This window comes from Elgaria multicarinata, chromosome 10 (assembly GCF_023053635.1).
Source record: "Elgaria multicarinata webbii isolate HBS135686 ecotype San Diego chromosome 10, rElgMul1.1.pri, whole genome shotgun sequence".
NCBI classification, from domain to species: Eukaryota; Metazoa; Chordata; class Lepidosauria; order Squamata; family Anguidae; genus Elgaria; species Elgaria multicarinata.
The window spans coordinates 889,506-916,415 of record NC_086180.1 but is presented as its reverse complement, the minus strand read 5'-3'; the positions used below and the strand labels follow the sequence as shown (position 1 = coordinate 916,415).

The 26,910-nt window shown below is 55.8% G+C and overlaps 2 protein-coding genes and 3 non-coding genes across 7 annotated transcripts; 1 reads left to right on the top strand and 4 right to left on the bottom strand.

Annotated features, from left to right (window-relative positions):
* The first annotated feature begins 3,336 nt into the window (after positions 1 to 3,336).
* Positions 3,337 to 19,530, top strand: IDH3B (isocitrate dehydrogenase (NAD(+)) 3 non-catalytic subunit beta). Of its 3 annotated transcripts, none has more exons than XM_063135848.1 (12): positions 3,337 to 3,395; positions 4,989 to 5,066; positions 7,077 to 7,175; positions 7,735 to 7,855; positions 8,061 to 8,121; positions 8,471 to 8,603; positions 9,475 to 9,608; positions 10,708 to 10,810; positions 12,278 to 12,424; positions 12,551 to 12,645; positions 12,834 to 12,894; positions 19,336 to 19,530. In XM_063135848.1, exons 1-12 carry the CDS (start codon positions 3,357 to 3,359, stop codon positions 19,411 to 19,413), a joined length of 1,149 nt encoding a protein of 382 aa, XP_062991918.1. In that variant the 5' UTR covers positions 3,337 to 3,356; the 3' UTR covers positions 19,414 to 19,530. The 3 variants fall into 3 exon arrangements, with proteins under 3 accessions (XP_062991918.1, XP_062991919.1, XP_062991916.1); XM_063135849.1 differs by lacking the exon at positions 19,336 to 19,530 and adding an exon at positions 13,359 to 14,610 and having other exon boundaries at positions 5,007 to 5,066; XM_063135846.1 differs by lacking the exon at positions 19,336 to 19,530 and adding an exon at positions 13,359 to 14,610.
* A 905-nt stretch (positions 19,531 to 20,435) lies between these two features.
* On the bottom strand, positions 20,436 to 26,030 carry NOP56 (NOP56 ribonucleoprotein). Its single transcript, XM_063135840.1, has 12 exons — positions 25,965 to 26,030; positions 25,718 to 25,807; positions 24,889 to 25,003; positions 24,622 to 24,783; positions 24,237 to 24,435; positions 23,686 to 23,873; positions 23,093 to 23,244; positions 22,509 to 22,609; positions 22,038 to 22,186; positions 21,699 to 21,820; positions 21,366 to 21,503; positions 20,436 to 21,095 (listed from the first exon to the last, which is right to left on the bottom strand). The coding sequence occupies exons 1-12, from the start codon at positions 25,965 to 25,967 to the stop codon at positions 20,874 to 20,876; spliced, it is 1,641 nt and encodes a 546-aa protein (XP_062991910.1). The 5' UTR covers positions 25,968 to 26,030; the 3' UTR covers positions 20,436 to 20,873.
* On the bottom strand, positions 21,576 to 21,648 carry LOC134405218 (small nucleolar RNA SNORD57). The gene has a single exon (XR_010025945.1). It is a non-coding gene; the product is annotated as a small nucleolar RNA SNORD57 (small nucleolar RNA).
* LOC134405219 (small nucleolar RNA SNORD56) lies at positions 21,904 to 21,974 on the bottom strand. The gene has a single exon (XR_010025946.1). It is a non-coding gene; the product is annotated as a small nucleolar RNA SNORD56 (small nucleolar RNA).
* On the bottom strand, positions 24,036 to 24,174 carry LOC134405222 (small nucleolar RNA SNORA51). Its single transcript, XR_010025948.1, has one exon. It is a non-coding gene; the product is annotated as a small nucleolar RNA SNORA51 (small nucleolar RNA).
* Positions 26,031 to 26,910: the final 880 nt, after the last annotated feature.

Below are 26,910 nucleotides of genomic sequence, written 5' to 3'. Positions count from 1 at the left end.
GCACCTGAAGGCAGAAAAGCCCACAAGCACCTTCTCCCTCTTTGGCAGTAAAATTACAACAACACATAAGAAATGGCTGGCTGCCCTTTCATGACACCCAAATAACTACTGAGGAAAGTTGCAAACGCAGCAGATATACATTGTCGTGACGCTTGAGCTCATAAATTGCTGCAGTTACCCCCAACATCGCTCCATCTTTGCGGAGACTATTAGATTCCTTCCCTCGGAACTGGATGGGACACAACCAAGAGAGGGTTGAGTTCATCCACAAACCTCCTCCCAGGATGCTTGTCTTGCAAGAAAGCTTACGATGCCACCTACTGTCCCAAAGAGTCTCTGTCTTGCAGTTCTTCGTACCAGAGACAGTTCACACATGCACTGGGCCTGTTTCCATTTGTTCATGGGGAGCATCAGATCAAACAGCCCATATTTTATCGTTTATTGTTGTTCCCTGCCTCGATCAAAATGGAGAGGCGGGCAAGAAATAAATTTATTATTATTATTGTTGTTGTTGTTGTTATTGATGCAGGTGAAAAACTGGGGTTCAGCCACATGGCTGCTAAATTGATTTGGGATTTGCCAGCCTAACTGCAGTCTGTGCCCAGGATCAGAGTTGGGGCTCCCCATGTGCCGTGAGCTGTGGTGCTCGGGCCAAGGAAGAGAACGGAGGCAGCAGGTAGACCCTGCGGTTGCAACGCACTGACTCTTACCACTCCTGGCAGCAGCAACGTGGGAGTAGCCGGCCACGAATAAGAACTCCGAGAGAGCTGCTAGGCCTTCATACAAGGGCCAATTAACCTGAACGCCAAAATGGCTGAAACCAAGGCCTCATCTACACCAAGCAGGATATAGCACTATGAAAGTGGTCTATGCTATGTGTCAATGGGCCCCAACGGTTGCTGGTGCACTTCAATACCACTATAAAGCAGTGGTGTGGCTCCTGCCAAAGGCTTTCATAGCGCTATACCCTGCTTGGTATAGATGAGGCCCAAGTCCTTGCGCTAGAACACTTCCTTGATGCCACAGTCAAAATCTATTATTATTATTATTATTATTATTATTATATGTAACAGCATTTGCTAAGACTACACTACCTGTCCATAGGGACAGTGCCTGGTGGCTGAGTGGCAATGCCAGCCGGGCGCACAGATGACACAGGAGGACAAAGCTGGACAGGCTCCTTCATGCAGCTTAACTAAAACCTTATGCAGCAGGTGATAAACACTCTCTCTGTGGCTGTGAAAAGCCTTGCCTGCCCAGAGGATGGAGAGCCAGGAGGAAGCCAGGCCAGGAGGGGTTTCCTCAGGGTTGTTTGTTTTCCTGCCAGTTGACAGCCATAGACATGAATCTCCCTCCCAGTAACTAACATGGAGCACAATCCACTTGGAAGTTCCTAGGCACAAACCTCGTTGAAATGAATGGTAGATGTGCAAGAGCAGTGCCAGATTTTTTGCACATCTCTTGTTCATTTTGATTCAGCTTTGCCCAGGAGAACTTCCAGGTGGATCATGTCCCTGTGGGCTCCTGCTTGTCCCCCAAGCATCTGAGGAAAGGGGCGCTTTGCTAGCTCCACCAGAACAGCCACCGCATATTTGCACAGGTTGTTTTATTTAAATACTTGCACATTTATCCAATATCAAGGCTAAGTCGGAGGAAAGGAAGCCCAACAAGATTTCAACACCAGGCCAGTTCCTTGCCCCTCCCCCTTGAAAGAGACGCACATGCAAGAAGTGTGCCACAAGCTTTGGATTCAAGAACTGGGACTGCTGTTCTCTGGCGCAGAAGTGGCCTGCCACTGAGGAACGTAAGAAGAGCCCTGCTAGGTCAGACCAAGGGTCCATCTAGTCCAGGGTTCTGTTCCCACAATGGCCAACAAGATGCCTGTGGGAAACCCACAAGCAGAACCTGAGTGCAACAGGACGCGGGTGTTCATAGGCCTGCTGGTCTGACACTAGGGAGCATATAGCTGATAGGAGTAGTAGCCATTGGTAGCCTCTGCCTTCATGAATGTGTCCAATCCCTTTTTAAAACCATCCAAATTAGTGGCCATCCCTAGACCACGTGGTAGCAAGTCTTATTCTCAGCTCCTTTTCTTATCATGCCTAACATGGAGTTTGCCTTCTTGACAGCGGATGCTCACTCAGCGGATGCTTTCATCAAGCTGCCCACCACCGCAAGCCCAGGATCTGTGTCTTGTTCAGCCACCGCCAGCTCCAATCACATCAGGTTATACCGTATTTCTTCAATTCTAAGACACACTTCCCCCCCATATAAACATCTCTAAAAATGGGGTTCGTCTTGGAATCGCGGGTGTGTCTTAGGGTTTTTTTCCTGTTGGTGCTACTGAAATTACTGTGTGTCTTACGATCGATGGCGTCTCACAATTGAAGAAATACGGTACTTGGAAGTTTGGGGACCCCCTCGCCCAACATGCATGACTTTACCCTTGCTGACACACAGGGCTCATCTACACCAAGCAGATATTCCACTATGGAAGCGGTATATAAAAGGCAGGAACCACAGGACTGCTTTGTGGCGGTATCGAAGTGCACTGACAACCGTTGGGTCCCATGACACATGCCGTAGACCGCTTTCGTGCCACTTCCATAGTGGAATATCCTGCTTGGTGTAGATGTGTCCATGGGCCCCAACAGTTGCCAGTGCACTTCCATACCGCTATAAAGCAGTCCTGTGGCTCCTGCCTTTTATATACCGCTTCCATAGTGGAATGTCCTGCTTGGTGTAGATGAGGCGTGAGGCGCGTTGGCCGGTGTGACACCGTGGCTTGCGCCTCCGACCACCCCTGCCTCCCTCACTTCATGCCCAGGAAGAGAAGCGAGGGGTCCAGGCCAAGGCGTTGCGAGCCGTGACGCAGGCGCCGGCAGCTGCTCCCGTGCAGCCCCCTCCCCTCCCCTCCCCTCCCCGGTGCACGAAGTCCGCGTCCTCCTGTGACCCCACCCCCACGCCCCCGGGCGGCTCCTGCTCCGGGCTGCCGGGGCAGCAAGGCCGCGCGTGAGCGCAGAGCGAAGGGAGACGGGAGGCGCCTCCGCCTCCTCCGCCGCCTCCTCCTCCTCCCTCCAGGGCACCCGGCGGGCCTTCATTGCTGCTCGCAGGGCGGGACGAGGGAAGCCCTCCCGGGCAGGGATCCACCCCGCCCCGGCCCAGCCCAGCGGCAGCCCTCGGACGCGCCCCACGGCGGCCGCCCAGCGCGGGGGGCGCCCGAGAGCCCCGCAAGCCGACCCGCGGGGAGCCGCTCCGGCCTCGCGCTCTCTATGGTGCCTCGGCCCTCCGAGGGCGGGGCGAGTCGCGTCACCGCGTGGGGCCGCCGGCGCCGCGGGGCATTGTGGGATCGCAAGATGGCGGCGCTCAGTTGTGTCCGGGCGGCGGTAACCAGGGTGAGTTACCAGGGAGGAGGCGCAGGTCGCCGGCCTGATCCGCGCTGTGCGGGGTCGCGGCCCCGGTTGCGGGCTCGCCTCTGCCGGGAAAGCCTGAAGCAAGCGGCCCCCTCTCCCCCCCCGTGTGTGTGTGCGCGCGCATGTATGTATGTGTACATGCATGTACGTGTGCATGTATGTGTGAGGGGACACGGACGGACGGACGAGGCTGACTCCCCTTACGGGTTTGGGGTAAAGCGGCCTCACCCAATCTGGTGCCCTTCAGGTCTGTTGGATTACAACTCCCAGCATGCTGGCTGGGAGATGCTGGGCGTTGTCGTCCAGCACACCTGGAGGGCGCTTGGAAGCCCCCCTGCGAGCGCCCAGCGCGGCTCCGAGTGAGTGCAAGGGTTTTTTTGTGTCCCAGTATACCACAAGTATTTGATTTGAAACATTTGAGGGTGTTGGTGGCAGAAATAAAGCATATTTAATGTATTTGAAATGTTACATTATGCAGATTTTTTTATTGGAATACTTGCAAAAATGTAAGGATGTCTGTTACATTCTTTAAATAAAAAAGGTACTGAAAACTGTTGAAACACTATTAAATTTTAGCAACTTTAGCTCATGTGCATGATATCCTGACAACTTTGAAATTGCCAAGATTGCCTAATACTCTATTTGTAGTTGGCATCCATTCATTGTTACTAATGAAATGGGGAAAAAATCAATGAAAAATTAAGCACTGGAAAATGTTCTGGCCCACATCACTGGTGTGGAACTCTCTCTCTAGTTGCAGCCACTTCAACTCAAAAAGGATATTTAACTTGAAAAGGCAACTGAACGGTCAAGGGTTTGGAACACTTTCTCTCTAAGGAAAAGTTATAGTCTTGTGTAGATGGGTTAGTTTAGGGGGTAGAAGCAACTGCAGATGTGCTGGTTCTGTGGAGACATGACAGGTTTCTAAGATTGTGGAGGTGGGTGTGGACAGAGAGGGGCGTTTATCTCTCATGGTAGTAGAACTTGGATTCATTAATGGAATTGATTGGAAATAGTTTTGGGACAGACTAAGGGAATGACTTCATCACCGAAGCCATAATTCATTTCTGGACATCTAGCCACGAAATGTGATAGCCGCTAACCTAGATGGCTTTGCAGTTGGATTAAACAGAGGGCACGTCTACACCATACGTTTATCCTGGGATCATCCCTGTACATCCAAATGACACACAGAGGAACCCGGGAGCAGACAAGGACGATCCCTCCATTTTCCTGGGATCATCCTTAGGTGTAGAAAGGGCCGGAGCCACGGATTAGCTATGCTGAACTAAGTGGAGGCTCGCTGCCTCTGGACATAGGCCCAGGTGCTGGGGGGGGGGGAGGAATGGGGGAGGGGGTGTCGCCTTTGTGCCCTGTGGTGGGTGTCCTGGTGAGCCCTGATGGGAGACTGGAAAGAAGGGAAACCCCTGCTTTGGCGTAGTTTCCGTTGTGAACGAGGCCCTAAGAGTGAAGCCTGAGCCTTGCCTGGGAGGGACACATGCTGCTGGGCTCTTTACAGCAGGAGGTGGTGCAAAGGCCCCCTTCCGTCATCTCCCTGTTCTGCTTCTGTTGCAGCGCCTTCTTCACCCGCAGAGCTGTGAGTTGTGGAGATGCCTTGGAACCTCAGCGGCACTTCTGCAGAGGCAAGCGCCGGTAAGAACTCCCGTGGGAGGTGCAGAGATGCCCTCTATTCCCTGTTTACTTTTTAACGATATTTCTGAGCCACAATTCTATACTATTCCCTCCTGAGGGAGGCTCGTCTCTCTCTCTCCCCCACTCTCTCCCTCTCTGCTAGCCTTCCGCCAGCAGGGAAAGACTCCTTTATTCAAGAAGGCTTTTGGCCTGTAACTGGGCCTGTTGAGTTGGGTGCTGGTTTTGATTCTTCCCCCCACCCCACCCTGTATTTGCTATGTTTTTATTGTATTTAATGTATTCTTTTACTCGATTTTAATTGTGTAAGCTGCCTTGAGTGTTATTTTTTGGTAGAAAGGCGGGATACAAATCAGTCTAACATCCTAAGCGGTGCCAGGGATCCTTTCGCTGTACCTTTCTGTATGTTTCCTTTCAACCGCTTCTTGCTCAATCGGGGTTCAGGCCAGGTTTTGGCATAGAAACAGCCTTGGTCGCCCTGTGTGATGACCTGTGTTGGGAGAAAGACAGGAGGAATGTGACCTTGTGGATTCTCCTTGATCTCTTGGGAGCTTTCGATACCACTGTCCGTGGTATCCTTCTGGGAAGACTGTCTGAGTTGGAAGTGGGAGGGGCTGCATTGCAGTGGTTCCGGTCCTATGTGGATGGTTGGCTCCAAAGGTGGTGGTTAGGGAACCCTGCTCAGCCCCATAGATTCTCCAGTATGAGGTTCCGTAGGGATCGGATTTGTCCCCCATGCTGTTCAACATTTCCTTGAAACCATTGACTGCCACCATCCGGAAGTTTGGGTTGCATTGTCATCCGTACGCGGATGGCTCCTCTGCTTCCCCTTCTCGTCATCTTCAAGCGAGGCCGTGGATGTGCCGAACCGGTGCCTGGCTGCAAAAATGGACTGGATGAAGACTAGTAAACTGAAGCTCAACCCAGACAAGACTGAGATGCTGTTAGTGGGTGGTTCTTCTGCCTGGTTGGAGGGTGTTCAACCTGTTCTGGATGGGGCTTCACTCCCTCTGAACGTTCAGGTTTGTAGCTTGTGGGCTCTCCTGGAACCCTCTCTGTCGCTTGAGGCTCAGGTGGCCTCGGCAGCATGGAGTGCCTTCTACCAACTAGTTGGTGGCCCAGCTACGCCCCTATCTGGACAGGGATAACCTGGCTTCAGTTGTCTTTGCTCTGGTAACGTCCGAGTTAGATTACTGCAATGCGCTCTATGTGGGGCTGCCTTTGAAGACGGTTCAGAAGCTGCAGTGGCCATACTGATAACAGAGGCCAGAAGGTCCGAACATATCAGACCGACTCTGGCCTGCTGGCACCTCTGCCTGTATGTTTCCGAGCCCAATTCAAGGTCCTGGTTTTAACCTATAAAGCCTCACATGGCTCAGACTGCATTCCTGACAGAGCGCCTCTCCCGACACAAACCTACGTGTACACTGTGCTCAACATCTAAGGTCCTCCTCTGGGTGCCTACTCTGAGAGGCCCGGAAGACAGCAGCAAGGGAGAGCGCCTCCTCTGTGGTGGCCCCCCTCTCAGTTATGGGATGATCTCCCCAACGAGGCCTGCCGGGTGCCAACATTGCAATCTTTTAAGCACCAGGTCAAGACTTTTTTGTGTCCTCAGGCATTTGGCAGCATGTGATGAGTTTTAATCAATCCTGGTTTTGCGTTACGGTTCAGCTGATTGCTCAGTGTTGTTTTTCAATATATTTTGTCTCTGTGTGAACTGTCTGTGTTTTTTATGTTTTTAAATTTTGCATATTTTCACATATTATTATTATTATTTGCATTTTTAATGTTTTTAATCTTTGTAAACTGCCCAGAGAGCTTTGGCTATGGGGTGGTATAGAAACGTAATAAACAATAACATAATAGTTCAGCGATTTCCACCGGCTCTGCCTCTAGCTTGGTCCTCCTCCTCCCCCCCTTTAATCCTCTCCAGAGGATGGGTTGTGGTTGGATGCTGGAGGGGATCTCCTTGCTCTCTGGACAAGGCAGGGGTGACTGTGTGTTCTATTCCAGGCAGAGTACACCAAATCCGAGGGGATCTTCTCGGCCACCATGTTGCCAGGGGACGGGGTGGGCCCAGAGCTCATGCACTCTGTCAAGGAAGTATTCAAGGTAAGGGGCTTTGCTTCTCGGGGCGGGGGGGGGGGGGGAGCTTAGTGGGCACCCCTTCTGAAAGAGGCGAGGGTGACTTTGAGGGCGGCTCCTCTTGTGTGGGTAGGGAGGAGCCAAAGGGCTGTGTGTGGATGAAACATGCCCACCCTTGGCACGGGAGTGCAGACGCTGCGTCCCCGTGGAGTCCTGGGGAGGCTGTGATCTGCCCTCTGGCCTTAAGCCCGGGCCGGGGCGATTCAGCGGGGCTTGGCTCTGAGCCTGTCTCGGCTCTTCAGGTAGGAGGCTCCCCTGGGGTTCCTCTGACCGCCGCCAGTATGGGTCGTGCAGCACTTTCTCCCCGAAGTTCAGCAGCTGGGGCTGATGGCCAAGCCGGCTTGTCCCACCTGGGACATTCCCTGCAAAAGGAGGAGGAAGGAGAATTGTCCATCCTGACCAACTCGTCCTCTGGCCTGCTCCCATCTGCTCCTGGCACGCTCTGGCGGTGTGTCGGCCACAGCGGGATTCCGAGATCTGCAAGTTCCGCTCCGGCTCATCTCTCCGCTAATTTTCTTTGCCGCAGGCGGCCGGAGTTCCTGTGCAGTTCGATGAACACCACCTCAGTGAGGTGCAGAACATGGCTTCGGAGGAAATCCTGGACGAGGTTCTTGAGTCCATGAAAAAGAGCAAAGTGGCCCTCATAGGTATGGGATGTGGGGAAGGACCCCTGGGACCCCTTTGCAGCCTCCCCAGAGCCCGGCCGCCTGGGCTCGGCTTCCCTGCAACAACTGCCCATGTGCAGGCTGTGGAAAGGGGCAGAGCAGCGGCCCTTCCCTGGCTCCCCTCCTCCTGGCAGGGCACGTGGCCGGTCTCACACATCCGCGGGGTGGGGCTCTCTTGTCCCTGCAGGGAAGATCCACACCCCCATGGAGTACAAAGGGGAGCTGGCTTCCTATGACATGAGGCTCAGGTAGGTCTCCTCAGCCTTGGGCGAGAGAGAACCCTTGAGCCGCGTGAGCGACGTTACCTTCAGTCGCAGCCTCCGCTGCCGTGCTGGAGACGCTGGATTTGCGCTGCTTTAAAGCTGCCCCCCTGCTTGGGCTTTTGGGCTGTGGCCTTTGGGGCAACGGCAAAAGGCCTGGCTCCGTGGTGGGGGGCAGGGTGAGAATTGAGGGGCTCATAGCAAGGGCAGGCTGGAGGGTGTCGGGCAGACCGGCGTTAACGCAGGATTCAGAAGTGTCGGCGGTCTCACGTGCTGCGTGCGTGTGTGTGTGCGTGTGCGGGGAAGGCCTAAGAGTCCACTTGCCTCCCCGCTGCAGGCGCAAGCTGGACCTCTTTGCCAACGTGGTCCATGTGAATAGCCTGCCTGGCTACAAAACCCGGCACAACAACTTGGACCTGGTGATAATCCGCGAGCAGACCGAGGGGGAGTACAGCTCCCTGGAACACGAGGTCAGTTTCTGGGCTTGCTGGTCCCGCTCTCTTACGGTTCAGGCAGAATGGTCGAGGAGGCCCTCCTCCCTGGGGAATGGCCTTGCCCAGCGTTAGGTCATCAAGCCGTGGGAGTGAGGCCCTGTTTGGCTGGGAAGGATGCTTCCAACTAATGTTTGGGGGGGGGGGAGAAGGCGCTGCGTCTGCAGAGTGCCAGACCCCCCGAGGGTAAATTGGGAATGTTGAGGGCGGATGTGTTGCATGCAGTTTGGAGGAAGAGGGGCGGATCCTGCACAGCTTTCCAGAGGGTCAGGAGCCAGCCAGCGAAGGAAGAGACTCTTCTTCTTCCCTCCCCTTGGTTATTTTAAATATTTTAGTGTGTTCTACAGTCAGACAGGATCCCAGAGTAGCTTGCATAGAGTCATAGAACAGTAGTGTTGGAAGGGGCCTATAAGGCCATCGAGTCCAACCCCCTGCTCAGTGCAGGAATCCACCCTAAAGCATCCCAGACAGAGGGTTGTCCAGCTGCCTCTTGAAGGCCTCTAGTGTGGGAGATCAATAGGATCAATAGTCCTTGCCCCTCAGGCTTACAATCAAAAGCAGATTGACACAAAAGGAAAAGAGATGGGGAGGGAAGAGGAAATACCCAGGCTCAGGCCTCAGCTCTTAAAGCGACATCGTTCCTAGACTAGTCAGCTTGAATGGGAGGAGTTCAGATAGGTGGAGAGTGGGGGAGGGGTCCCTCTGGGCCACAGGGTCTCCTCCCTGTCTCGTTTTTGGTGTACTGAGCAGAGGGCCCTGGCTGAGCCTTGGTTTCAGGGAGTAGGATCCAGCTGGCTGGAGGTGGGCCGCTCATTCGGGCCGCGTGGCTTGCGCTTCTGTCTGTGTTCAGAGCGCGAAGGGTGTCATTGAATGCCTGAAGATCATCACTCGGGCCAAATCGCAGCGCATCGCCAAGTTTGCCTTCGACTTCGCCACCAAGAAGGGGCGCTCTAAGGTCACGGCTGTGCACAAAGCCAACATCATGTGAGTGGGGGGGGGGGATGGGAAGGGGGGTCTCCTGCTTCTGGGGCCGCCCCCTGGCACACCACCCTCGGGGGCCCTGCTCTCTCGTTCCGTGTTTGCTGGCCGCCTCTGCATCCTTTGGGCGTGCTTGGTGCCGGCTCATCCCTCCCCCTCTGGACCTTCGGCCGCCCGCAGTGGCGAGTCGCCTTCCTGGGCTGGGCCTCGGAGGGCCCGGGAGACGTTGGCAGCGGCTGAAAGAGAGGGGCCCAAAGCAGGCAGGCCTTTCGTGGTGGTGCTGGGAGACTCGGTCGGAAGCCCCCAGAGCCCCGGAATGGGAAGTCTGTGAACCCTCCCCCTCCCCCCCTTTCTGTGCATCAAGTGGCAAGTTCTGGAACTGACATAAGCTTAATAGCTTTGTGTTAACATGTACTTAATTTGGTTATTTCGGAGCTTTTCATTTACAGAATTTAGGAAATCTTTTCTTATTTCTGTTCTTTTGGAAGTTGGGAAAGGAGGATTTGGAATCCTTGGACACTGGGGTGGGGAAGCGAGGGACGCCCCGAAGGCCGTGCCCCTTTGCCCTTCTGGGGGCCTTTTGGTTTATTTTGGAGCAGTGCTTGCGTTTGCATGTCATGAGAAGGGAGCCGGAATCTCTCCCCCCCCTCCGCCCCCCTCTACTCCTGCCTCTGAGACTAGAGCAGCCTCCCCCGGGGTCCCTTCCAAAAGGCTGCTTCCCCCCGTCCCTCCCACCCCCTGTCCCTCCTCCCGAGTTCTGCGTTCTCAGCACAAGTGTCGGCCTTTTCCTCTGCTGCAATTGATCTGGTGCCGTCAGCTTAGATGGGGCTTCAGAATAGCACCACCGGACTCTGCTGCCTTCCCTGTTGCGCTGCTGCGTCCCCCCAGAACCTCTCCCCTCCCTCCTTCTGGGCTGAGGCTGTGCTCGTCCTGGGTGTTCAGTCACAGGGGGCGGGAGTTGCTTCTCAGCGCACGGGGGACAGTCAGCCGCCTGCCGCCGCTGGCCCTCCGCTTGCGGCCCGCTCCTGTCCTGCGCATGCAGCCTCTGGGCGGCGCCCGGCCTGTGGCAGTGCCCTGAGTGCGCGGGTCCCTCTCCTCCTCTCAGGAAGCTGGGCGATGGGCTCTTCTTGCGCTGCTGCGAAGAGGTGGCTGAGCTGTACCCCAAGATCAAGTTTGACACCATGATCATCGACAACTGCTGCATGCAGGTAGGTCAGCCCTGGCGTGCGCTTGGGTCCCCCGCTCCCCCTCCCAGAAGCGACATGTTCCTTAAACAAAGAGAAGGTGAGAAGGTTGGGGGGGGCAGCCGAGTCGAGGAGGCGGTTTGGGGCAGGCTGGAAAGCAGGCAGAGGGTCGGCGGGCAGGCCTGGCGCTGCCACCGTTGCAGAGAGGGCTTTCGCCGAAGCAGCCTAGGTGTGCTCTGGCCCGGCTGCCTGGGGAAAAGGGCAGGGAAGGTTCATCATGGACGGACCTCGAAATGTCAGCATGAAAGCGGGCCGGGTCCTTTGCTACTGCAGCAGCAGCCGGGTCAAAGCGGGGCAGCCCCCCACCGTCTCTCGTTGCAGGCCCAGTCATAGAATCATAGTGTTCCAGGCGTTCCAGGCCCAGTCATAGAATCATAGAATAGCAGAGTTGGAAGGGGCCTGCAAGGCCATCGAGTCCAACCCCCTGCTCAATGCAGGAATCCACCCTAAAGCATCCCTGACAGAGGGTTGTCCAGCTGCCTCTTGAAGGCCTCTAGTGTGGGAGAGCCCACAACCTCCCTAGGTAATTGATTCCATTGTCGCACTGCTCAAACAGTCAGGAAGTCATTTGCCTGTCTCCTGCATGTGGGGGTCTCATGTGTCTAGTTGCCAGTTGTACGGCCACCCTTAGCCCCCGAAGTCTGTTCCTCCGTAAGCCTCAGGAGATCCTCGACGCATAAGACTTGCATGAGGGACCTGCCACCAGGGCAGGGAATCCAGCCCTGCAGCATCCCTGACAGGTGGCCCAAGCCCCCCCCCCCCCCCCCGGTTAGAGATCTCTGTGGCCACTTGGGGGAAACCAGGACAGGTGGATGCCATGGACCACCATCTGTCAGGGATGCTTTAGGGTGGATTCCTGCATTGAGCAGGGGGTTGGACTAGATGGCCTTGTAGGCCCCTTCCAACTCTGCTATTCTATGATTCTATGAAAGGAGGTGGCCCCTGCAATACATGCAAACGCTGCTGAAAACAAGAATTCCTTTTTCCTCAGATGTCTTTTTCTTTTTTTACTCTGATGTAAACTTATGCAGATTGATCCACTAAAACATACGCAATTAATCAGCTAAGATTTCTTTAATTAAGTGGCAGCCCTAGTCATAATCATAGTCATAATAACTATACGACGTGAGATATTGGGAGTGTCAAAAGTTCTTCTTTCATTGGCGATCCTTACAACAGCCCTATAAGGCAGGCCAGTATTATCCCCGTATTGCCGATGGGAAGGCTGACGTAGAGCGGCTGACCGAAGACCAGCCGAGGAGTTCTGTGGCCGGGGGCAGCTCCCAAGGGGGCACTGCTGGTTCTCCCGTTGGGGCTTCTACCAGTGAAGAAGTGTGGGTGTCAGTGAGTGTGCCGTGACCCTAGGCAGGAGCCCTCCAGCCTGATTCAGCTCACGTTGCGATAGATACGGAGGTGGTGCGTTTCTTTCAGCTCGTGCAAAACCCCTACCAGTTTGACGTCTTGGTCATGCCCAACTTATATGGCAACATCATTGACAACCTGGCGGCCGGCCTGGTCGGCGGGGCTGGCGTGGTCCCTGGCGAAAGCTACAGTGCGGAGTACGCCGTCTTTGAGATGGTGAGCGATGGGGCAGGGTGGGGCGCCTCCCCGCAACGGCCTGGGCTGCCCCCCTCTCCTCCTCTGGGGCGGGCTGGGGTTGCACGGTGTTTCTGAGGGTGCTTCTCTCGCGCTGCCTCCTTCCAGGGCGCCCGCCACCCTTTCGCCCAAGCCGTAGGGAGGAATATTGCCAACCCCACCGCCATGTTGCTTTCGTCGGCCAATATGCTGCGACATCTCAAGTGAGTCCCCCTGTGCTCCGAGGGGCTGCAGTGGAAGCAGCAGGGCAGGCGGTGGGAGGGATGGGAGGGGGCCCGGCTGGCTTGGACCAGCCGGCTCCTTCTCCTCGCAGGGTTAGTGTGAGGCTGCGGCCCAAAGGCACCCCGCTTCCCCTTGTAAACAAACGCCTCTCCTCTTTGCTCCTGGCCAGCTTGGAGTATCACTCTGCCATGATCTCGGATGCTGTGAGGAAGGTGATCAAAGTTGGCAAGGTGAGCAGCGGCCCGCCCTTCCTTTTCTGCTCTGCTCTGAGCCAGGCTCTGCTTCCCTTTCGCTCGCGCTGCCTCTGCCTCCCTCCACTTCCAGCTGACGGGGGCCTCCTCCGATCAGGGCAGGGTGGAGTGGGGGTGGGGGAGAGTTCAGGCAACGGGAGGCGGAGTCTTCCGCAGTCGGCCGCCACGGCTGCTTACTTCGGTGAGCCCCCCCCCCCCCCCCGCGGGGGCCCTTGCGCCTCTTCTCTGGCTCGATTGCTGCCTCCTGCTCACGTGCCGCCGTGGGACCTGTCTGTCTTCGCCGTGTGTGTGTGTGTGTGTGTGTCTCTCCCTCTCTCCGGCGCTGCTACTTGGCTGGTGGGGTCCCCTTCCTCTCCCCGCCCCCGGTCTCTGGATTCCTGTTGCCCTCCCCCCCCTCTGCTCACAGCCACTTCTCTCCCTCCCCTCCCTGTGTTGGATTGTAGGTGCGGACGCAGGACATGGGCGGTTACTCTACCACCTCTGACTTCGTCAAGTCCGTGATTGATCACCTGCACCCCCACTATGGTGTCTAGGGCTCAGGCTGCCCCTGGACACGGCTCTGCTGCCCACACTCCGACACTCCTCTTGGCTGCCCGGCCAGGCAGAGATTCTGCCTTCAGCTCCCTTCCGCCTCACAGCTGGAGCTGGCCAGACCCCATTGCAGGAGGAAGGCCTTCTCTTGCCCCCCCCCCCCAAGCCCCCTGCCCTCTCCTGGTCCCTTCAGCCTGGTCCTGGCCAAGAGGCCTGCTGTGGAGGGTGGGGCTGGGGCTGCCTCATAGTCGTGTGCGTGTAGCCAGCCGTGTGGATGGTCTTGAGAGCAAGAGAGGCTCCCGTGTGCTTTGAACCTGGGAACCAGTTCGGCCCACCGTGTCCCCCCAGGCGGGTCCTTCGCAGGCTCCTTGTCCATTTGGCCCGGTGGGGGGGGGCAGTGCTTTGAACACAGGCAGGACAACAGGTGCCGCGAGAGGCTGGGGTTGGGCCGGTGCCCTGCCTGCTCCTCTCCCCTCTGCAGCCTCCCTCTTTCCTTGGCGGCCCCCTCCTTCCCACTGAAGCCCAGGCTGGCCCTGGTGACGGCCCACGCGAGGGCGGGGCGTGTCTGGGTCCGTGGCAGGGGGGCCTGTTTAGAAGAGCTGCACTCGGCAGGCTGCTCTGGCACCTTTGCAGGAAGTGCGCTGCTGCCCTGTCTCTCGGGGGGGGGGGCTCTCGAGGGAGGGAGGGAGGGAGGGAGGCTGGCTGGCTGGCTGCCTTGGCCCCGGCTGCGCTGGGATACAGAGGAGGGGCCTCTGGGCTGGGGTTTAGTTGTGGACGGCGAGAAAAGAGAAGCTTTTGCAGCAACCAGGAGCCCCTGTAGTTTCAGTGTCTGGAAATTGCCCTCCGTGAGCAAGGACCAGCCTGCCGAAATCCAGTCCTGGCTATGTGTAAGAATGTGCACGGGGTGGGCGTGGAATGGTGCACAGAGAGAGAGAGAGAGAGAGAGAGAGAGAGAGAGAGAGAGGCTTAATCATGTGGTTTGCCTTGTTTGTGGTGCTTGGGCAGATTTGATGAGTCCAGGTGACAAAGGTTGCGATATAGGTGTGAGTGTGGTTCTGCGAATCGGGGTGTGGGCAGAGAACCCATCTGTAACCCTTTGTGGTCATAGGCCATGCTGATTTTGAATAAACTTGTAAGGAGTTTCTGCATCAACTCCGCACCCTCTCCGGGCTGTGTGTATCTGATTCCTGGGGTGTCTTCTTCTTTAGAGCAGAGAGAAGCTACTTGGGCCCCTGAACTCAAAACTCTGCACGTGGACAAGCGCCAGGCGTGAGGGGCCGGCCTCCTCCGCCATGGCTTTCCTGATTCTGGAGTTTAGGCTTCTGCTCAGTTCCAACAGCTGCCTGAGCAGGGTCCTCGTGGCCCGGACAGATGTGCAACCAGGGCAGCTTCTCAGTCGAGCTTAGGGTGTCTTAATGGACAGAGACTCTGGACTTTGCAGAATTGCCCTGGATGCGGCATGTGGTCTTAAGCGCTGGGATCCAGGATACGCTTCCTCGGTCTTTGGCATTTGGCGGGCAGGTTTGGCCCGGCTGTTGTCACGACCACCAGCTTCACTGAGGGACTCAGTCTGTGAGTCAGAGAATCTACGGCAGAAGGAACCTAGTGGGCTATTAGCGGGCTAATAGTGGGCTATTAGCAAAGGCCTGTCCGCCTGCCTGTTGAGCACCGGCAGTGAAAGGGTGCCGTGCATAAGCAGTGGCCAGTGCAGGGTGGCTCTGGGGAGTGCTGCGAAGTTTTTCCTGAGGGTTAGCTAAGCCCCCCCACCGGGCCCTGGCTCCTCACCGGGCAGCGGGCGGACACTCTTCTCCCTGTTCCTGTCCTCGGGTTCTGGAACACGGTCAGCCTGAAGCAACGAAAGGTCTTAGTAGCAGCTTCGGTGCCTTTTCCTGTGGAGCAAAAATAGGAATAAGGCGATAAAATGGGAGGCTGCTGCAGGTCCTCATTCTCTCCATGCGAAATCAGAATAAGTTATATCCCACATCTTCAGCATGTTTATGTTTCCAGAGTGACAAGAAACAATAAAAGGTATTTATTTGTTTTGTACCAAGAAAATGGCAATCGCAGTACCAACTGAAAACAGCAGCAGCTGTCCAGTTAATGAGACGGTAAAATCCAAACTGCTCAAACTTAAATTCTAAAATAGGCCCTTCTTCCACACCTTGAACCATGGGAATGTCTTTGCCTGGCGCCTCAATGATTTGTCATGAGGTTGCCGGGAGGTTTTTCCAGAGGTTAGGAGGCCCCACGGAGAAGGTGCCCACTCTGCTCACCACCATCCCTGCATCAGTCGGAAGAAGGCCTCAGGGACACTCAGCAGAGGGACAGATTGATGTGAGAGGCAGGGGCCCAGCAGGTATTTGCATCTTTAGCCATGGAGGTCTCTAAAGGTTAAGAACAGCGCTTTGAAGGGGGTTCAGAAACATCCTGGGAGCCAGTGGAGTTGTTTCAGGAAAGGCAAGGGGCGGTCCCTTTTCCTGGCCCGTTAGCGGTCTAGCTGTAGCTTCCATACAATCTTCAGTGGCAGCCCCATGTAGAGCACAATGCAGCAATCCAATCTAGAGGTTACCAGGACATGGCTGCCTGTGGCCAGACTTACCTGAGCAGGAGGGCTCCCAGTTGGCTTATTAGCCTCAGTGCTATGAAGGATGAGTCTAGTAACAGCCCCAGCCTGTGCATGTGGGCCCCTTCCAGCAGTGCGTTCCTCTCCAGAACTGGCTGAGCCTGACCCCCAGCAACAGCACCTCCATCTTGTTAGGATGGAGTTTGTTTATTGTCCTTTATCCCATCCATTACTGCTCCCAAACGTTCCTTTGCCTCACCTGGAAAAGACAGCCGTGCATTGTCAGCGTAGTGATGACACCCAGCTATTGAGTGGCTTCACTGAATGTTGAATGTGGGAGACAGAATGGATCCCAGAGGGAGCCCATAGCATAAATCCCATCACGTAGGGGACGAACCTCCCCAAAACAGTGCCTCCAACCCTCCACCGAGAAGGCCTACTCCGGAGGATGCTGAGGCTTCTCTAACGCCAGTGAGGGATCTAGCAGTCAACGAGGTTGCATCCCCCCCCCCCCATGGCTCTCCTGGTGCCGGTCATTCATCAAGGCGACCAAGGGGGTTTCGACCCAAAACTGAGCCGGAATCCAGATACTCTGTTTCATCCGGTAGTACTTGGGAGTTGCCTGGTCACCGCTGGCTCCAACGCCTTGCCCAAGGAAGGGTCACTTGCAGTTGCTCTCCTCTGGTTCTGAGGAGGCTTTCTTTGCACAGCCTTCAACCCAGGCTGCCTTCGCTGCCTTTCCCTTCACAACTGGGGTCTTCTTGTTGTTCCTGGGTGACCTCGTCACATCTTACGGCTTTCAGTATCATCTGCACTCTGACATCCAGCTTCACCTCAAACACGCCCCTTCCACCCAATCGCACGTCTTCAGCTGCTTGTCTTTTTCATCTCTCAACCCTGATCTTCTTTTCCTTCTTCATTCCTTTTGACTGTGTGTCACCACCCTATGGAACAGGCAGAACCCCCTTGGCTTCAGCATGGACTCCCTCTTCTCATGTTCAACCTGAATGGGGCCAAGAGAAAAAGAACTGCAAGCTCTGGTATAACGAAGGGCAGGGGAAAACAGCTTTAAGAATATTCCTAAAACTATTAAGCCTTAACAGTATATAGACTTCTTGAAATACGTCAGAAGTATGTCAGACAAGCTGGAGCGTGTTCAGAGGAGGGCAACCAGGATGATCAGGGGTCTGGAAACAAAGCCCTGTGAAGAGAGACTGAAAGAACTGGGCATGTTTAGCCTGGAGAAGAGAAGATTGAGGGGAGACATGAGAGCACTCTTCAAATACTTAAAAGGTTGTCACACAGAGGAGGGCCAGGATCTCTTCTCGATCCTCCCAGAGTGCAGGACACGGAATAACGGGCTCAAGTTAAAGGAAGCCAGATTCCAGCTGGACATCAGGAAAAACTTCCTGACTGTTAGAGCAGTACGACAATGGAACCAGTTACCTAGGGAGGTTGTGGTCTCTCCCACACTAGAGTCATTCAAGAGGCAGCTGGACAACCATCTGTCAGGGATGCTTTAGGGTGGATTCCTGCATTGAGCAGGGGGTTGGACTCGATGGCCTTGTAGGCCCCTTCCAACTCTGCTATTCTATGATTCTAAGTAGGAAACCAGATGACTGGTAAGATAACACAGGAGTGAAAGGACTGCTCAAGCAAGATAGGGAAATCGCAGAGAAGTAAAATGAATTGTCTTCAGTGCAGAAGATACCTGTACTTTGACCTGTTTTTCCAGGGGAGGGAGGGAGAGTTAAGGGGATGAGATCAACTTATTGACAAATTAAAAACGAATACTACTGGGCCTGGACGGCCACCTGGGAGTTCTTAAACTCGGATGTGAAGATGATCTAACCAAAATGTGCAACTTGTTCCTGAAATCATCCTAGCAAGGGGCCTGAAAGTAGCCAGCAAAACACTGATCTAACTGGTAGAAGTGACTATTAAGGCCACTGTTCTAAACATATAAAAGTACAGGTATTATCGAGGACGAATCCACAAGGCTTCTGCAAAAGGAAGTCCTGCTTCACTCACCCTTGGGAGTTCGTTGAGGGTGTCCGAACCAATGTATGGGCAGGGTGATCTGGTAAGCGTTTATATACTTGAACTTCCAAAAAGCATGTGGTGTTTTCCCTTGCTAGAGGTTGTAGGGTAAACTTAGCAATTGGGTACTGATTAAAGAACAGGAAGCAGAGTGAGATAAATGGACAGTTCCTCACACTAGAAGGAAGTAAAAGTGGCGTTGCCTGAGCTGTATTGGGACTGGTGATATTTCACTTGTTCGTAATTGATCTGGAGCCAGAGGTGAGGTGGCCAAGCTTGCAGATGACATCTGGTTATTCAAGATGCTGAAAGTGAGCAGACTACGAAGAGCTCCAAAGGGATCTCTCTCAACTGGGTGAGTGGGGAACAAAATGGCAAATATGGGTCACTGTCAGTAATTGCAAAGTGAGGTGCATTGTGGCAAAACTCATAATTTCATAGGCACTTGTGGGATCTGACCTGGCTGCGGTGGTGGTGGAGTCATGGGAGGAGACTGCACAATAAAAACCCTGTGCTAGAAACGGGGTGAACACCTCCCCCCCCCCCCCCGACTAGGGCTCCAGTTCACGCTCTGTTCCATCCTTCAGGTGTAGCTGTAGTTTCACAGCAAAACCATTCATCACCATAATCTCTTCTCTTGCTTTTTGCTCCAAGTCTTCACAGCGACTCACACCATTCATTAAAACATAAATACTTCCAGCAAAATAAAACCATGCTTTTCATTTAAAAAAAAAAAACCACCCTAAAAGTCGTAGATGTAAAAGCAAGAATGAGTCATGCTAAGCATAGAGCTGGGGCGAGGGTGTGTGTGCGTGTGTGCGTGTTTTCACGCACCCACCCAATTGCTGCAAAACCAATTAAATCAAACCTCAAGCAGCTTGTGTGCCTAGTCCTGCCAGCACTGCCTGCTTCCTTTGGGCAAAACCACCCCGTTCCTGGTCTAGCAGAGCGTGGAGTCGCTTAGCTCCAGGAAGGCGGCTGCCTCAAGCACTGGCTTTGGTTGGCCCCAGTGGGAAGGAGCTTCCAAGCACCATCCCCTGAGCTTGGTCTCACGTTCTGCCCACCAAGCTAGGCCTTTTGAGGTGTGGTTGTGGTGGGGTATTACAATAGAGTCTTACTAGAACTCAGGAGGAAAGTAAAGGTTTTTTGGAGGTGGGGAGAGAATGCTTTTGGAGTTTCAAATGTCAGACCGGTTTAAGGTAGCTAAAAGCAATGGAAACATGCAGAAGGGGTGTGTGTGTTGCAGTTCGTGTAGCCAAAGGTAGTGTATTGTATCTCCTTTGCAGGTGCGTACGCCAGACATGGGCGGCTATTCCACATCCCATGACTTCACTCGTGCTGTGATCACAGCCCTCATGGAGTAGGACAAGCCAAGGAACGCTGGCAGGGGAGTGCGTGTACTGACTCCAGACTTTTTGTTTCTGCTTCTTAATTTATTGTGAATCAAAATTATTCAGGTGACCCAGCCCGTGGGGCACAAATAAAAGCGAGCTGCTCTGCATTCTGTTCTTCTGCAGAAAATGTCTGTTCCTTTGACTCCAGGGTTGGGCGTGGAAGAGCCATTTCCCTCGCCAACAGCACACTTCTGAAGGGAGCACCGCCCCGATCCATCAGCTTTCTATCCCACCTTTTCGCCAAAGAGCGGAGGATTGGCCCACAGGAACCACGTGTTATCCTAGGGTTGGGCTGCCTCATAAGCTTTAGGGCAGGTGGGATTGGAAAGGGGAAAGTTCCCAGAACTCCGGGGGGGGGGGGGGCGCTCCACAGTTCCAGCAGCAGAGGAAGGCTCCAGGTGTACTGGAGGAACAGCAACTGCAGGCCCGAAGAGGCAATTTTGTCTCCAGGAGTGCCTGCCTGCAGCCTACTTCGGCATGTGCAGAAAGAGTAATCTAAGCCCGTTAACATTTCATGTTCAAGGTGTGCTGCAGGCTCTCTGCTCTGCCAGTGTGGGGCAGCTTTCAAATACCATTGCCACAAACCAGCTTGCAGCTTTACGTGACGGCTCGTGGTGAACAAAACCTACTAACTGTAGGCAATTAAGATGAGAGATGCCCCAGCCCAGTGGGAAGTTTGCAAGGCTCTGAAGCGCTTGCGCCCCAAAGGAGCAAGGAAGGGGCCCTGGCAGAAGTTCTGAGAGCAGCAGCTCTTGGCCAAGGGCCAGATGCCCCCCACCCCCGGACTGAACAGCAAGAGGGCAGAGGAGGTCCAGTCTCTCCCCGACCCCCCCGGCCACTCCAAGCCCTTTTTATCCGACCTGCGGATACGAACAGATGGGCACACTGGAACCTGAACGATGTGAACTTTGCTTTGCTACTGTCCCACTTGCATTTTACTCAATTACCTGTTTCCACACCCCGAAAGAACAATTTAATGAAAAGGGAGGAGCTGCTAGAAAAAGACAGTACATTTTATTGTTATTGGCAGGTCAAGTACACAAAATGTTCAATTTACAGGCCCCTGCCTCTGCTGCTGCCGTCCATCTAGTGGTGGGGCAGCGTTAGGCGTCCGCTGAATGCCTGTTCCGTAGCCCTCACCTCTTCTCACCTCCACTGCAGGCAGGCAGGCAGGCAAACATCTGCAGCAGTCCTACTCTGAGTATTAAGCCCCTGCACAAAGGGAGTAAAAGGCCTGCCCCCGATCCCAGACTGCCCTTCTGTCCACTTGAGCTCCGTCCAACCTGGGCTACATTCAGTTGCTGTGAAAGTACTGGACAGGGAGCAAAGTGCAAAGCTCCAGAACGAAGTTTTAGAGGAACCCCAAGACAGCAGCAGCAGCAGCAGCCCTCCGCCTCTGGCTGGCCATCACTGGACAGGGTTCCTGCACACTAGTCCTCATCGTCGTCATCCTCTTCCTCCATTCTGGCCTTTTTCTTTTTTGTCCGTTTCACCTTTTGTTGGGGCGTCTCCAGCACAGCCAGTTTCTTCTTCTTCTTCTTCTTTGGGGAGGCTTCTTCTTGGTCCAGGCCGTTCTCGGCTGGCTCGGACTCTTCTTCCTCCACTTCTTGGCGCTTTCTCTTTTTCTTCTTTTTGGGCTCATCCTCATTTTCCTGATATGAGAAAGGAGCGTGTGCGTGAAGGGGATACGCGACCATGCTATGACACAGAATGCTAAACTGCAGCAGCAAGCATCGTGACCCATCCATAGCGAATGATTAAAACGGTTAAGAAGCCACAGACCCAAAAGAATAGCTCAAATGCCTTCTTATAGTGAATGAAATAGTTTCCACCCTTCACAGAAGGCTGCCCAACTTCCCTGCTTCAAGATCATCCAACAATTCCCTTCTGCTCACACCCTGGGCTGTGAGAAACAGGGTTACCTCTGCCGTAGTCTCAAGCACAGAGTTCTCCATCTGTTCTGCAGCTGCCAACGCCTCCAGCCGCTTCTTCTCACGCTTCCGTTTTTTCTTCTCCTTCTTCTCCAACTTCTTTTTGATTTCAGCAGCCGCTTCTGTGGCCTGTGAAGGGCAGAGGGCCTCTGTTAGCACCAGCTCGGCCACTTGGCACCCCAGCCTCTGAGGCCACTTGCTGGATCAGGCTCATTAAATCAGCTTTGGCCTCCACCGATGGATGGGTCAGGCTCAAGAGTTCTCATCCCCTCCAGCGGCAGCGTATCCAGCCCCACGGCTGGGTATCCACCCACGCCCCCTCACCTCCACAACAGCCTCCTTCATGACGTCCAGGTTCTTGCGAGGGGGCTCCCCAGTCTCGTAGAAGGCCAGGCGCTCCTCTACCTGCTCTCGCAGTTTGTCTCCGAAGACACACGTGGGGACCTCTGCAGAGGGAAGGCAGGCATGAGCAAAGCAGGACCAGAAGGGGAGCAGCAAAATGTCCTCCCCCCCACAGGCACGGCAGGCTTTGCTCAGACCTAATGCATCAACATTCACTGTGTGACATGCTGTTGACGAAAAATGTAACCATCATGGCAAAGCAGAGTGCCCCCCCTCACTCGCCCGCCCGCCCGCCCCCCCTCAGATGGCCCGAGACCTCACCTGAGAAGCAGTCAATGCGGGACGCGATGGTGCACTTGTTGGCCAGGTAGCGGGAGATGCGCCCCTTGTTCTTGGCAGCTGCCCGCCCAATGAAAGTAGAGTGGAATATCAGGCCATATTTGGGAGTGTTGCCTCGGGTCTTCAAGGCCCTGCCGGGCAGGAAGGACAAGAATCGTTCAGGCAGGAGGTGCTGGCACAGGGACGGAGCCCGGCCGAGGCCGCCAGCAAGGCCTCCCCCCTCCCCACCTTCCAGCAGCCACTGCTCCAACCCCTCTCCCAGTAGCTTCCATCCATTCCGGCCCAAACCAGTGTTAGCTAACCTGCCTAGTCACGGGGAAAAGGGAGTGCTCCGGGAGGCCGCTCAGAGGCTGGGGGCCAGTCCGTCACGCACGCGGCCAACAGTGCCTAGCCACCGTGTCAAGCTCAGCACCCCAGCGGCCTGCCATCACTGCGGCCGCCCTGCAGCTGTACCTGAAGAGGGCCTTCTCCGCGCCCAGGATCTGCACTGTCGAGGCTGGATACTTGGCCAGATTGGTGAGGCTGCCAGCGTGAGAGATCAGGCGGGCGCCAACCTGCAGGTGGAAGACAAAGAGTGCGTTACACAACACAGACAGCGCCAGCAAGCATGCGCCCACTAGCTGGTGGGGAAGATGGGCAGGAAAGTGGCGTGGGAGCCGTGTCCACAGCTGCCTGGCCACTGTGTGAATCGAGCGCTGGACTAGATGGACCCTTGGTCTGATGCAGCATCAGGGCTCTTCAGACGCTCTTAAGAGGCTGAGACTCCTCAGGGAATGTTATTATCCAGGTATCCTTCAGATCTGCCCAACTTCCAGAATGATTCTGGCACAAGCGGGTGCTGCCCGCTCTGCCCTCCCTCCACTCTACAAGCAACCTAAGCCCCTCCTCTCTCTGGCACAGATCAGCAGTGAGTGGATGTCAGCACAGATATCTCAGTGGATTGACAGATTCACAGAGTACATCATATCTGCCGCCAAGGAGAACGTCAGGATTGAACCCTCCCCTCCCCTCCCCCCTTTGCCACCCCCTCCACTCACCACTTCTCCAATCAGGGCTGAGAGGCTGGGAGCCACCTGGCTCATCTTGGAGCGGAGATACTCCTGTAGGCCTTTGCGGTACTCGGAGAGAGAAATGACGCGACTGGAGAAGCTCTCGATGTTGATGAGGTCGATGGGAGAGATATCCATCCCTGCCGTGAACCAGGGGGGGGAGGGGGGGAGGAGAAGAAGAATGAGGACCCTGGGACGGGGGCTTAACAGCCAAGGAATCTGAGTCTGGCTCTCAAGAGGAAAGCAGCAGCAGCAGGAGGGGACTACAAAGCGCCTGGAGGCCGCTATCAACAATCACGGAAGGAGCCAACGCCAGGGAGACGCCAAGGGCCCCTCACGCTCACTTTCCTGGGCTGCTTGTAATCTGTGAACTGCTATTCGCTCCCATTCGCCCTGTGGGATGGCCCACATATCCATTCACAGAACTGCAGCTAAGGCAGAAAACATACAGGCTTGGGGAAACCATTCAACCCACACGTGAGCCCTACAGATGCCCGTGTGCCCCGCTGTGGCCTCACTCTGGCCTGAACCAACGAAGCCATGGGTGGACCTAGCGCTGTGCCTCCCCTTTCCCCACTGACCCATGGAGGAGCGGGAGGCCTCCAGGATCGCCTGAGCCTTGGCCCCGTCCATGACGACTTCCTCCAACCCCTCCAAGCTCTCCTCGCTCAGCTCCTTCCGGTTCCCGATGAGCTTGGCCAGGCGGCAGTAGGTGTAGTTGTCGCTCACGATCTTGATCAGTTCTGGGAAGTGATAGCCGTACCACTCGCTGGAGAGAAAGAAGAGAAAGCAGAGCTAGGGAAAAGGCGGCCATCTTGCTCTTGCAGACAGAGCACACACACACACCACTCCCAACCAGTCAGTCGCACAGCTGCAAGGTTTTAGGAAGCCTCAAATACTGGCAGGGCCCTTTTCTTTCTACAGGTAAGGGTTTTGTGCCCTTGCCAACAATACAGTCCAGGCGAGAGGCAGCCTGGCTGCGGTGTCTGCAGGGCCACGGATTCTGTATCTCCCACTTCTATACAGTCAGCGTTCGTAGCTAAGCTGCCTGTGGTAAGCATGGGGAGACAACGAGGACCCAGGATCTGCTGGACGCACACGCAGGCATCAACAGGCAACCTGCCGCACGCACCGGACGCGCATGGAGAAGGTGTTGATGTCTTTGTCCAGCTGGTCCAAGAGGCTGATGGACTGTATGATCATGTTGTCCACCCGGTTCACATTGAACTTCACTTTGGCTCGGGAGTAGCTGTGCCCGAGCCCCAGCTGGGCCTTGGAGGCGGACTGTGCCGTCAGGCCCTTAACCAGACTGTGGAAGTGCAGCCGGATACCTGGAAGGCAACAGGAAAAGGGGAGCATGGCCCGCCCCCCTTGCAGGCTGATGGTGACGCCACCGCCCCGATCCCACCCCAGCCAGCCGCGTTACGTCTCAGTAGACGAGCGCTCTCCGGAGCCCCTGTGCTCGGGCTTGTGGTAATGACCCTCCCCTGCCCCAGCCACTGTCTTTGCGGCCTCACCTCGGGCGATCTCAGCAACCACTCCCCCGGTCTGGCATTGGTAGCCCAGCTCTTCCTGGATGGCAGCCCCAATTTTGGCATCGCTGACCCCTACAAGGACTTTCTTCTTTTTCGCCGGCAGGTTAGTCTCTAGCAGGAGACGAAGATCCTCATGGAGGATCCCTGAGCCAAATGAGAGAGGAAAAGGGTCAGGAGGGCGGGAGCTGGAAGCAGCCTCAGGGGAAAGGCCTCCTCCTCCTCTTCTCACGGCCCTTGGGCCCTGCTCACCTTCGGAAATGGCGTTGATGTTCTCCAAGGCACTTTGGGCAGACTTGAATGGGGAAAAGGCCACGAGTTTGATCACGGAGAGGAACTTGCCCAGGTTCAGCACGCTCTCCTCCACCTGCAGAAGCACCGACAGGGTGGACCCGGATTGTAAAAGCATGAGTGCCCTGATGCTGGATCAGACCGAGGGTCCATCAAGTCCAGCACTCTGTTCACACAGTGGCCAACCGGCCATTGGCCAGAGATGAACAAGGCAGGTCATGGTGCAACAGCACCCTCCCACCCATGCTCCCCAGCAACTGGTGCACACAGGTTTACTGCCTTGATTACTGGAGATAGCACACAACCACCAGGACTAGCAGCCATGGATAGTTTTCTTCTCCAGGAATTTATCCAACCCCCTTTTCAAGCCATCCCAATGGGTGGCCATCACCGCATCTCGCGCCGTGTGAAGGAGCCCTGCCTTTTACTTTCGCCTGGATCTCCCACCCATCAGCTTCATGGGACAATGACCCCCATTCTACTCGCAGGGAGGCGCGTTCCACCCCAGCCCTGCTCCGGGGCCCTGAGCGGAGGGGGGGAGGAAGGAAGGAAGGAGGTCGCCCGCCCGCCCGCCGGCCGCGTGCTCAGAGTTCACACGTGGCATCACCCGTGTCAGAGGATTGACAGATTCCGACGGAGGCTCATCAGCGCACTGCGGGGAGCGGGGCCGGGCCGGGCCGGGCCGGGCGGCCGCCGCCACGTGCTCATTGGGCCTGGAGCCGCCGGGGACCGTCCCGGGCAGCTCCGCGGGGAGGAGACGCCCCGTCCCGTCCCGCCTCGCCCCGCTCACCTGAGGCAGGAGCAGCCCGACCTCCTCCACCTGCTTGAGGGCGAAGAGCGCGTAGCCGGCCGCGTGCTCGAATAGGACGTGGAGCAGCACCTGCGCGAGAGGGGGGGAGGGAGGGAGGGAGTCAGGAGGAGGAGGAGGAGAGCAGCCCAGCCCAGCCCAGCCCGTCCCGGGACCCCCCCCCAGGTCCCCCCACGCGGCCTCGCCCCTCGCTCCGCGGCCTCCCCGCCAGGCCAGGCCCGGCGCCCACCATGTCTCCTCGCGAGTGTCCCGCGCAGGCCGCGCGCTCAGCGCCAACGTCGAACGCCAGCCGGAAGCGCGCCCCGCCCAGAGCGCGGCGGGCCAATAGCGGAGCAGGAGGCGGCCCCGCCTCTTCCGCCGCGCGCCCGCCCTCCCCCACCTCGGCCAATGGGACGCCGCTCCTCCTTCTCCTCCTCTTCTTGAGCGCCAATCACTCGATGCCGCTGTGCGGCCGCCGCGCGCGGAACTATGGGAGATTGAGGGGCGAGGCGGGGCTTACCGAGAGGCGTCCGCGCGGTGCCTGCTGGGAAAGGGCCCTCGTGGAAGCCTCCCTCGCTCTACGTGCGTAGAAAGTTAGCGCTGCAGGGGCTGGTCCGAGCCGCTGCTGGGCTACCTCTCTACATGCGGGGAGGGGGAGGGGGAGGGGGAGGGGGAGGGGGGGGAGCAGTGAAAAGCGCCGGCCTGCCGTGGCGCCCATCTCTTCGCTGCAAAACCGGCATTTAAAGCTGCGTTGCCGGGCTGCGCATGCAGATCACCGCCTTCCGCACGCGCCCTTCTCAGTCACAGGCGCTTCCCTTGCAGTAGCTCGTGGTTTTAATCCTGCTTTTTATATTGTATTTTGTATTTATGTTTTTAAATTGTTGTTTATATGCTTTTCATGGTTTTAATTTTTGTTAACCGCCCAGAGAGCTTCGGCTATTGGGCGGTATAGAAATGCAATAAATCAATCAATAAATAAATCCCCCCTCTGCTCAAGGATCCATCTAGTCCAGCACTCTGTTCACACAGTGGCCAAACAGCTGTTGGCGAGGGACCCATAAGCAGGACAGGAGTTCAGCACCCGCCCACCCATGTTCCCCAGCAACTGGTGCACACAGGCTTACTGCTTCAGATACTGGAGGCAGCACACAACCTTCAGGGCTAGTAGCCATGGATAGCCTTCACCTCCAGGAATT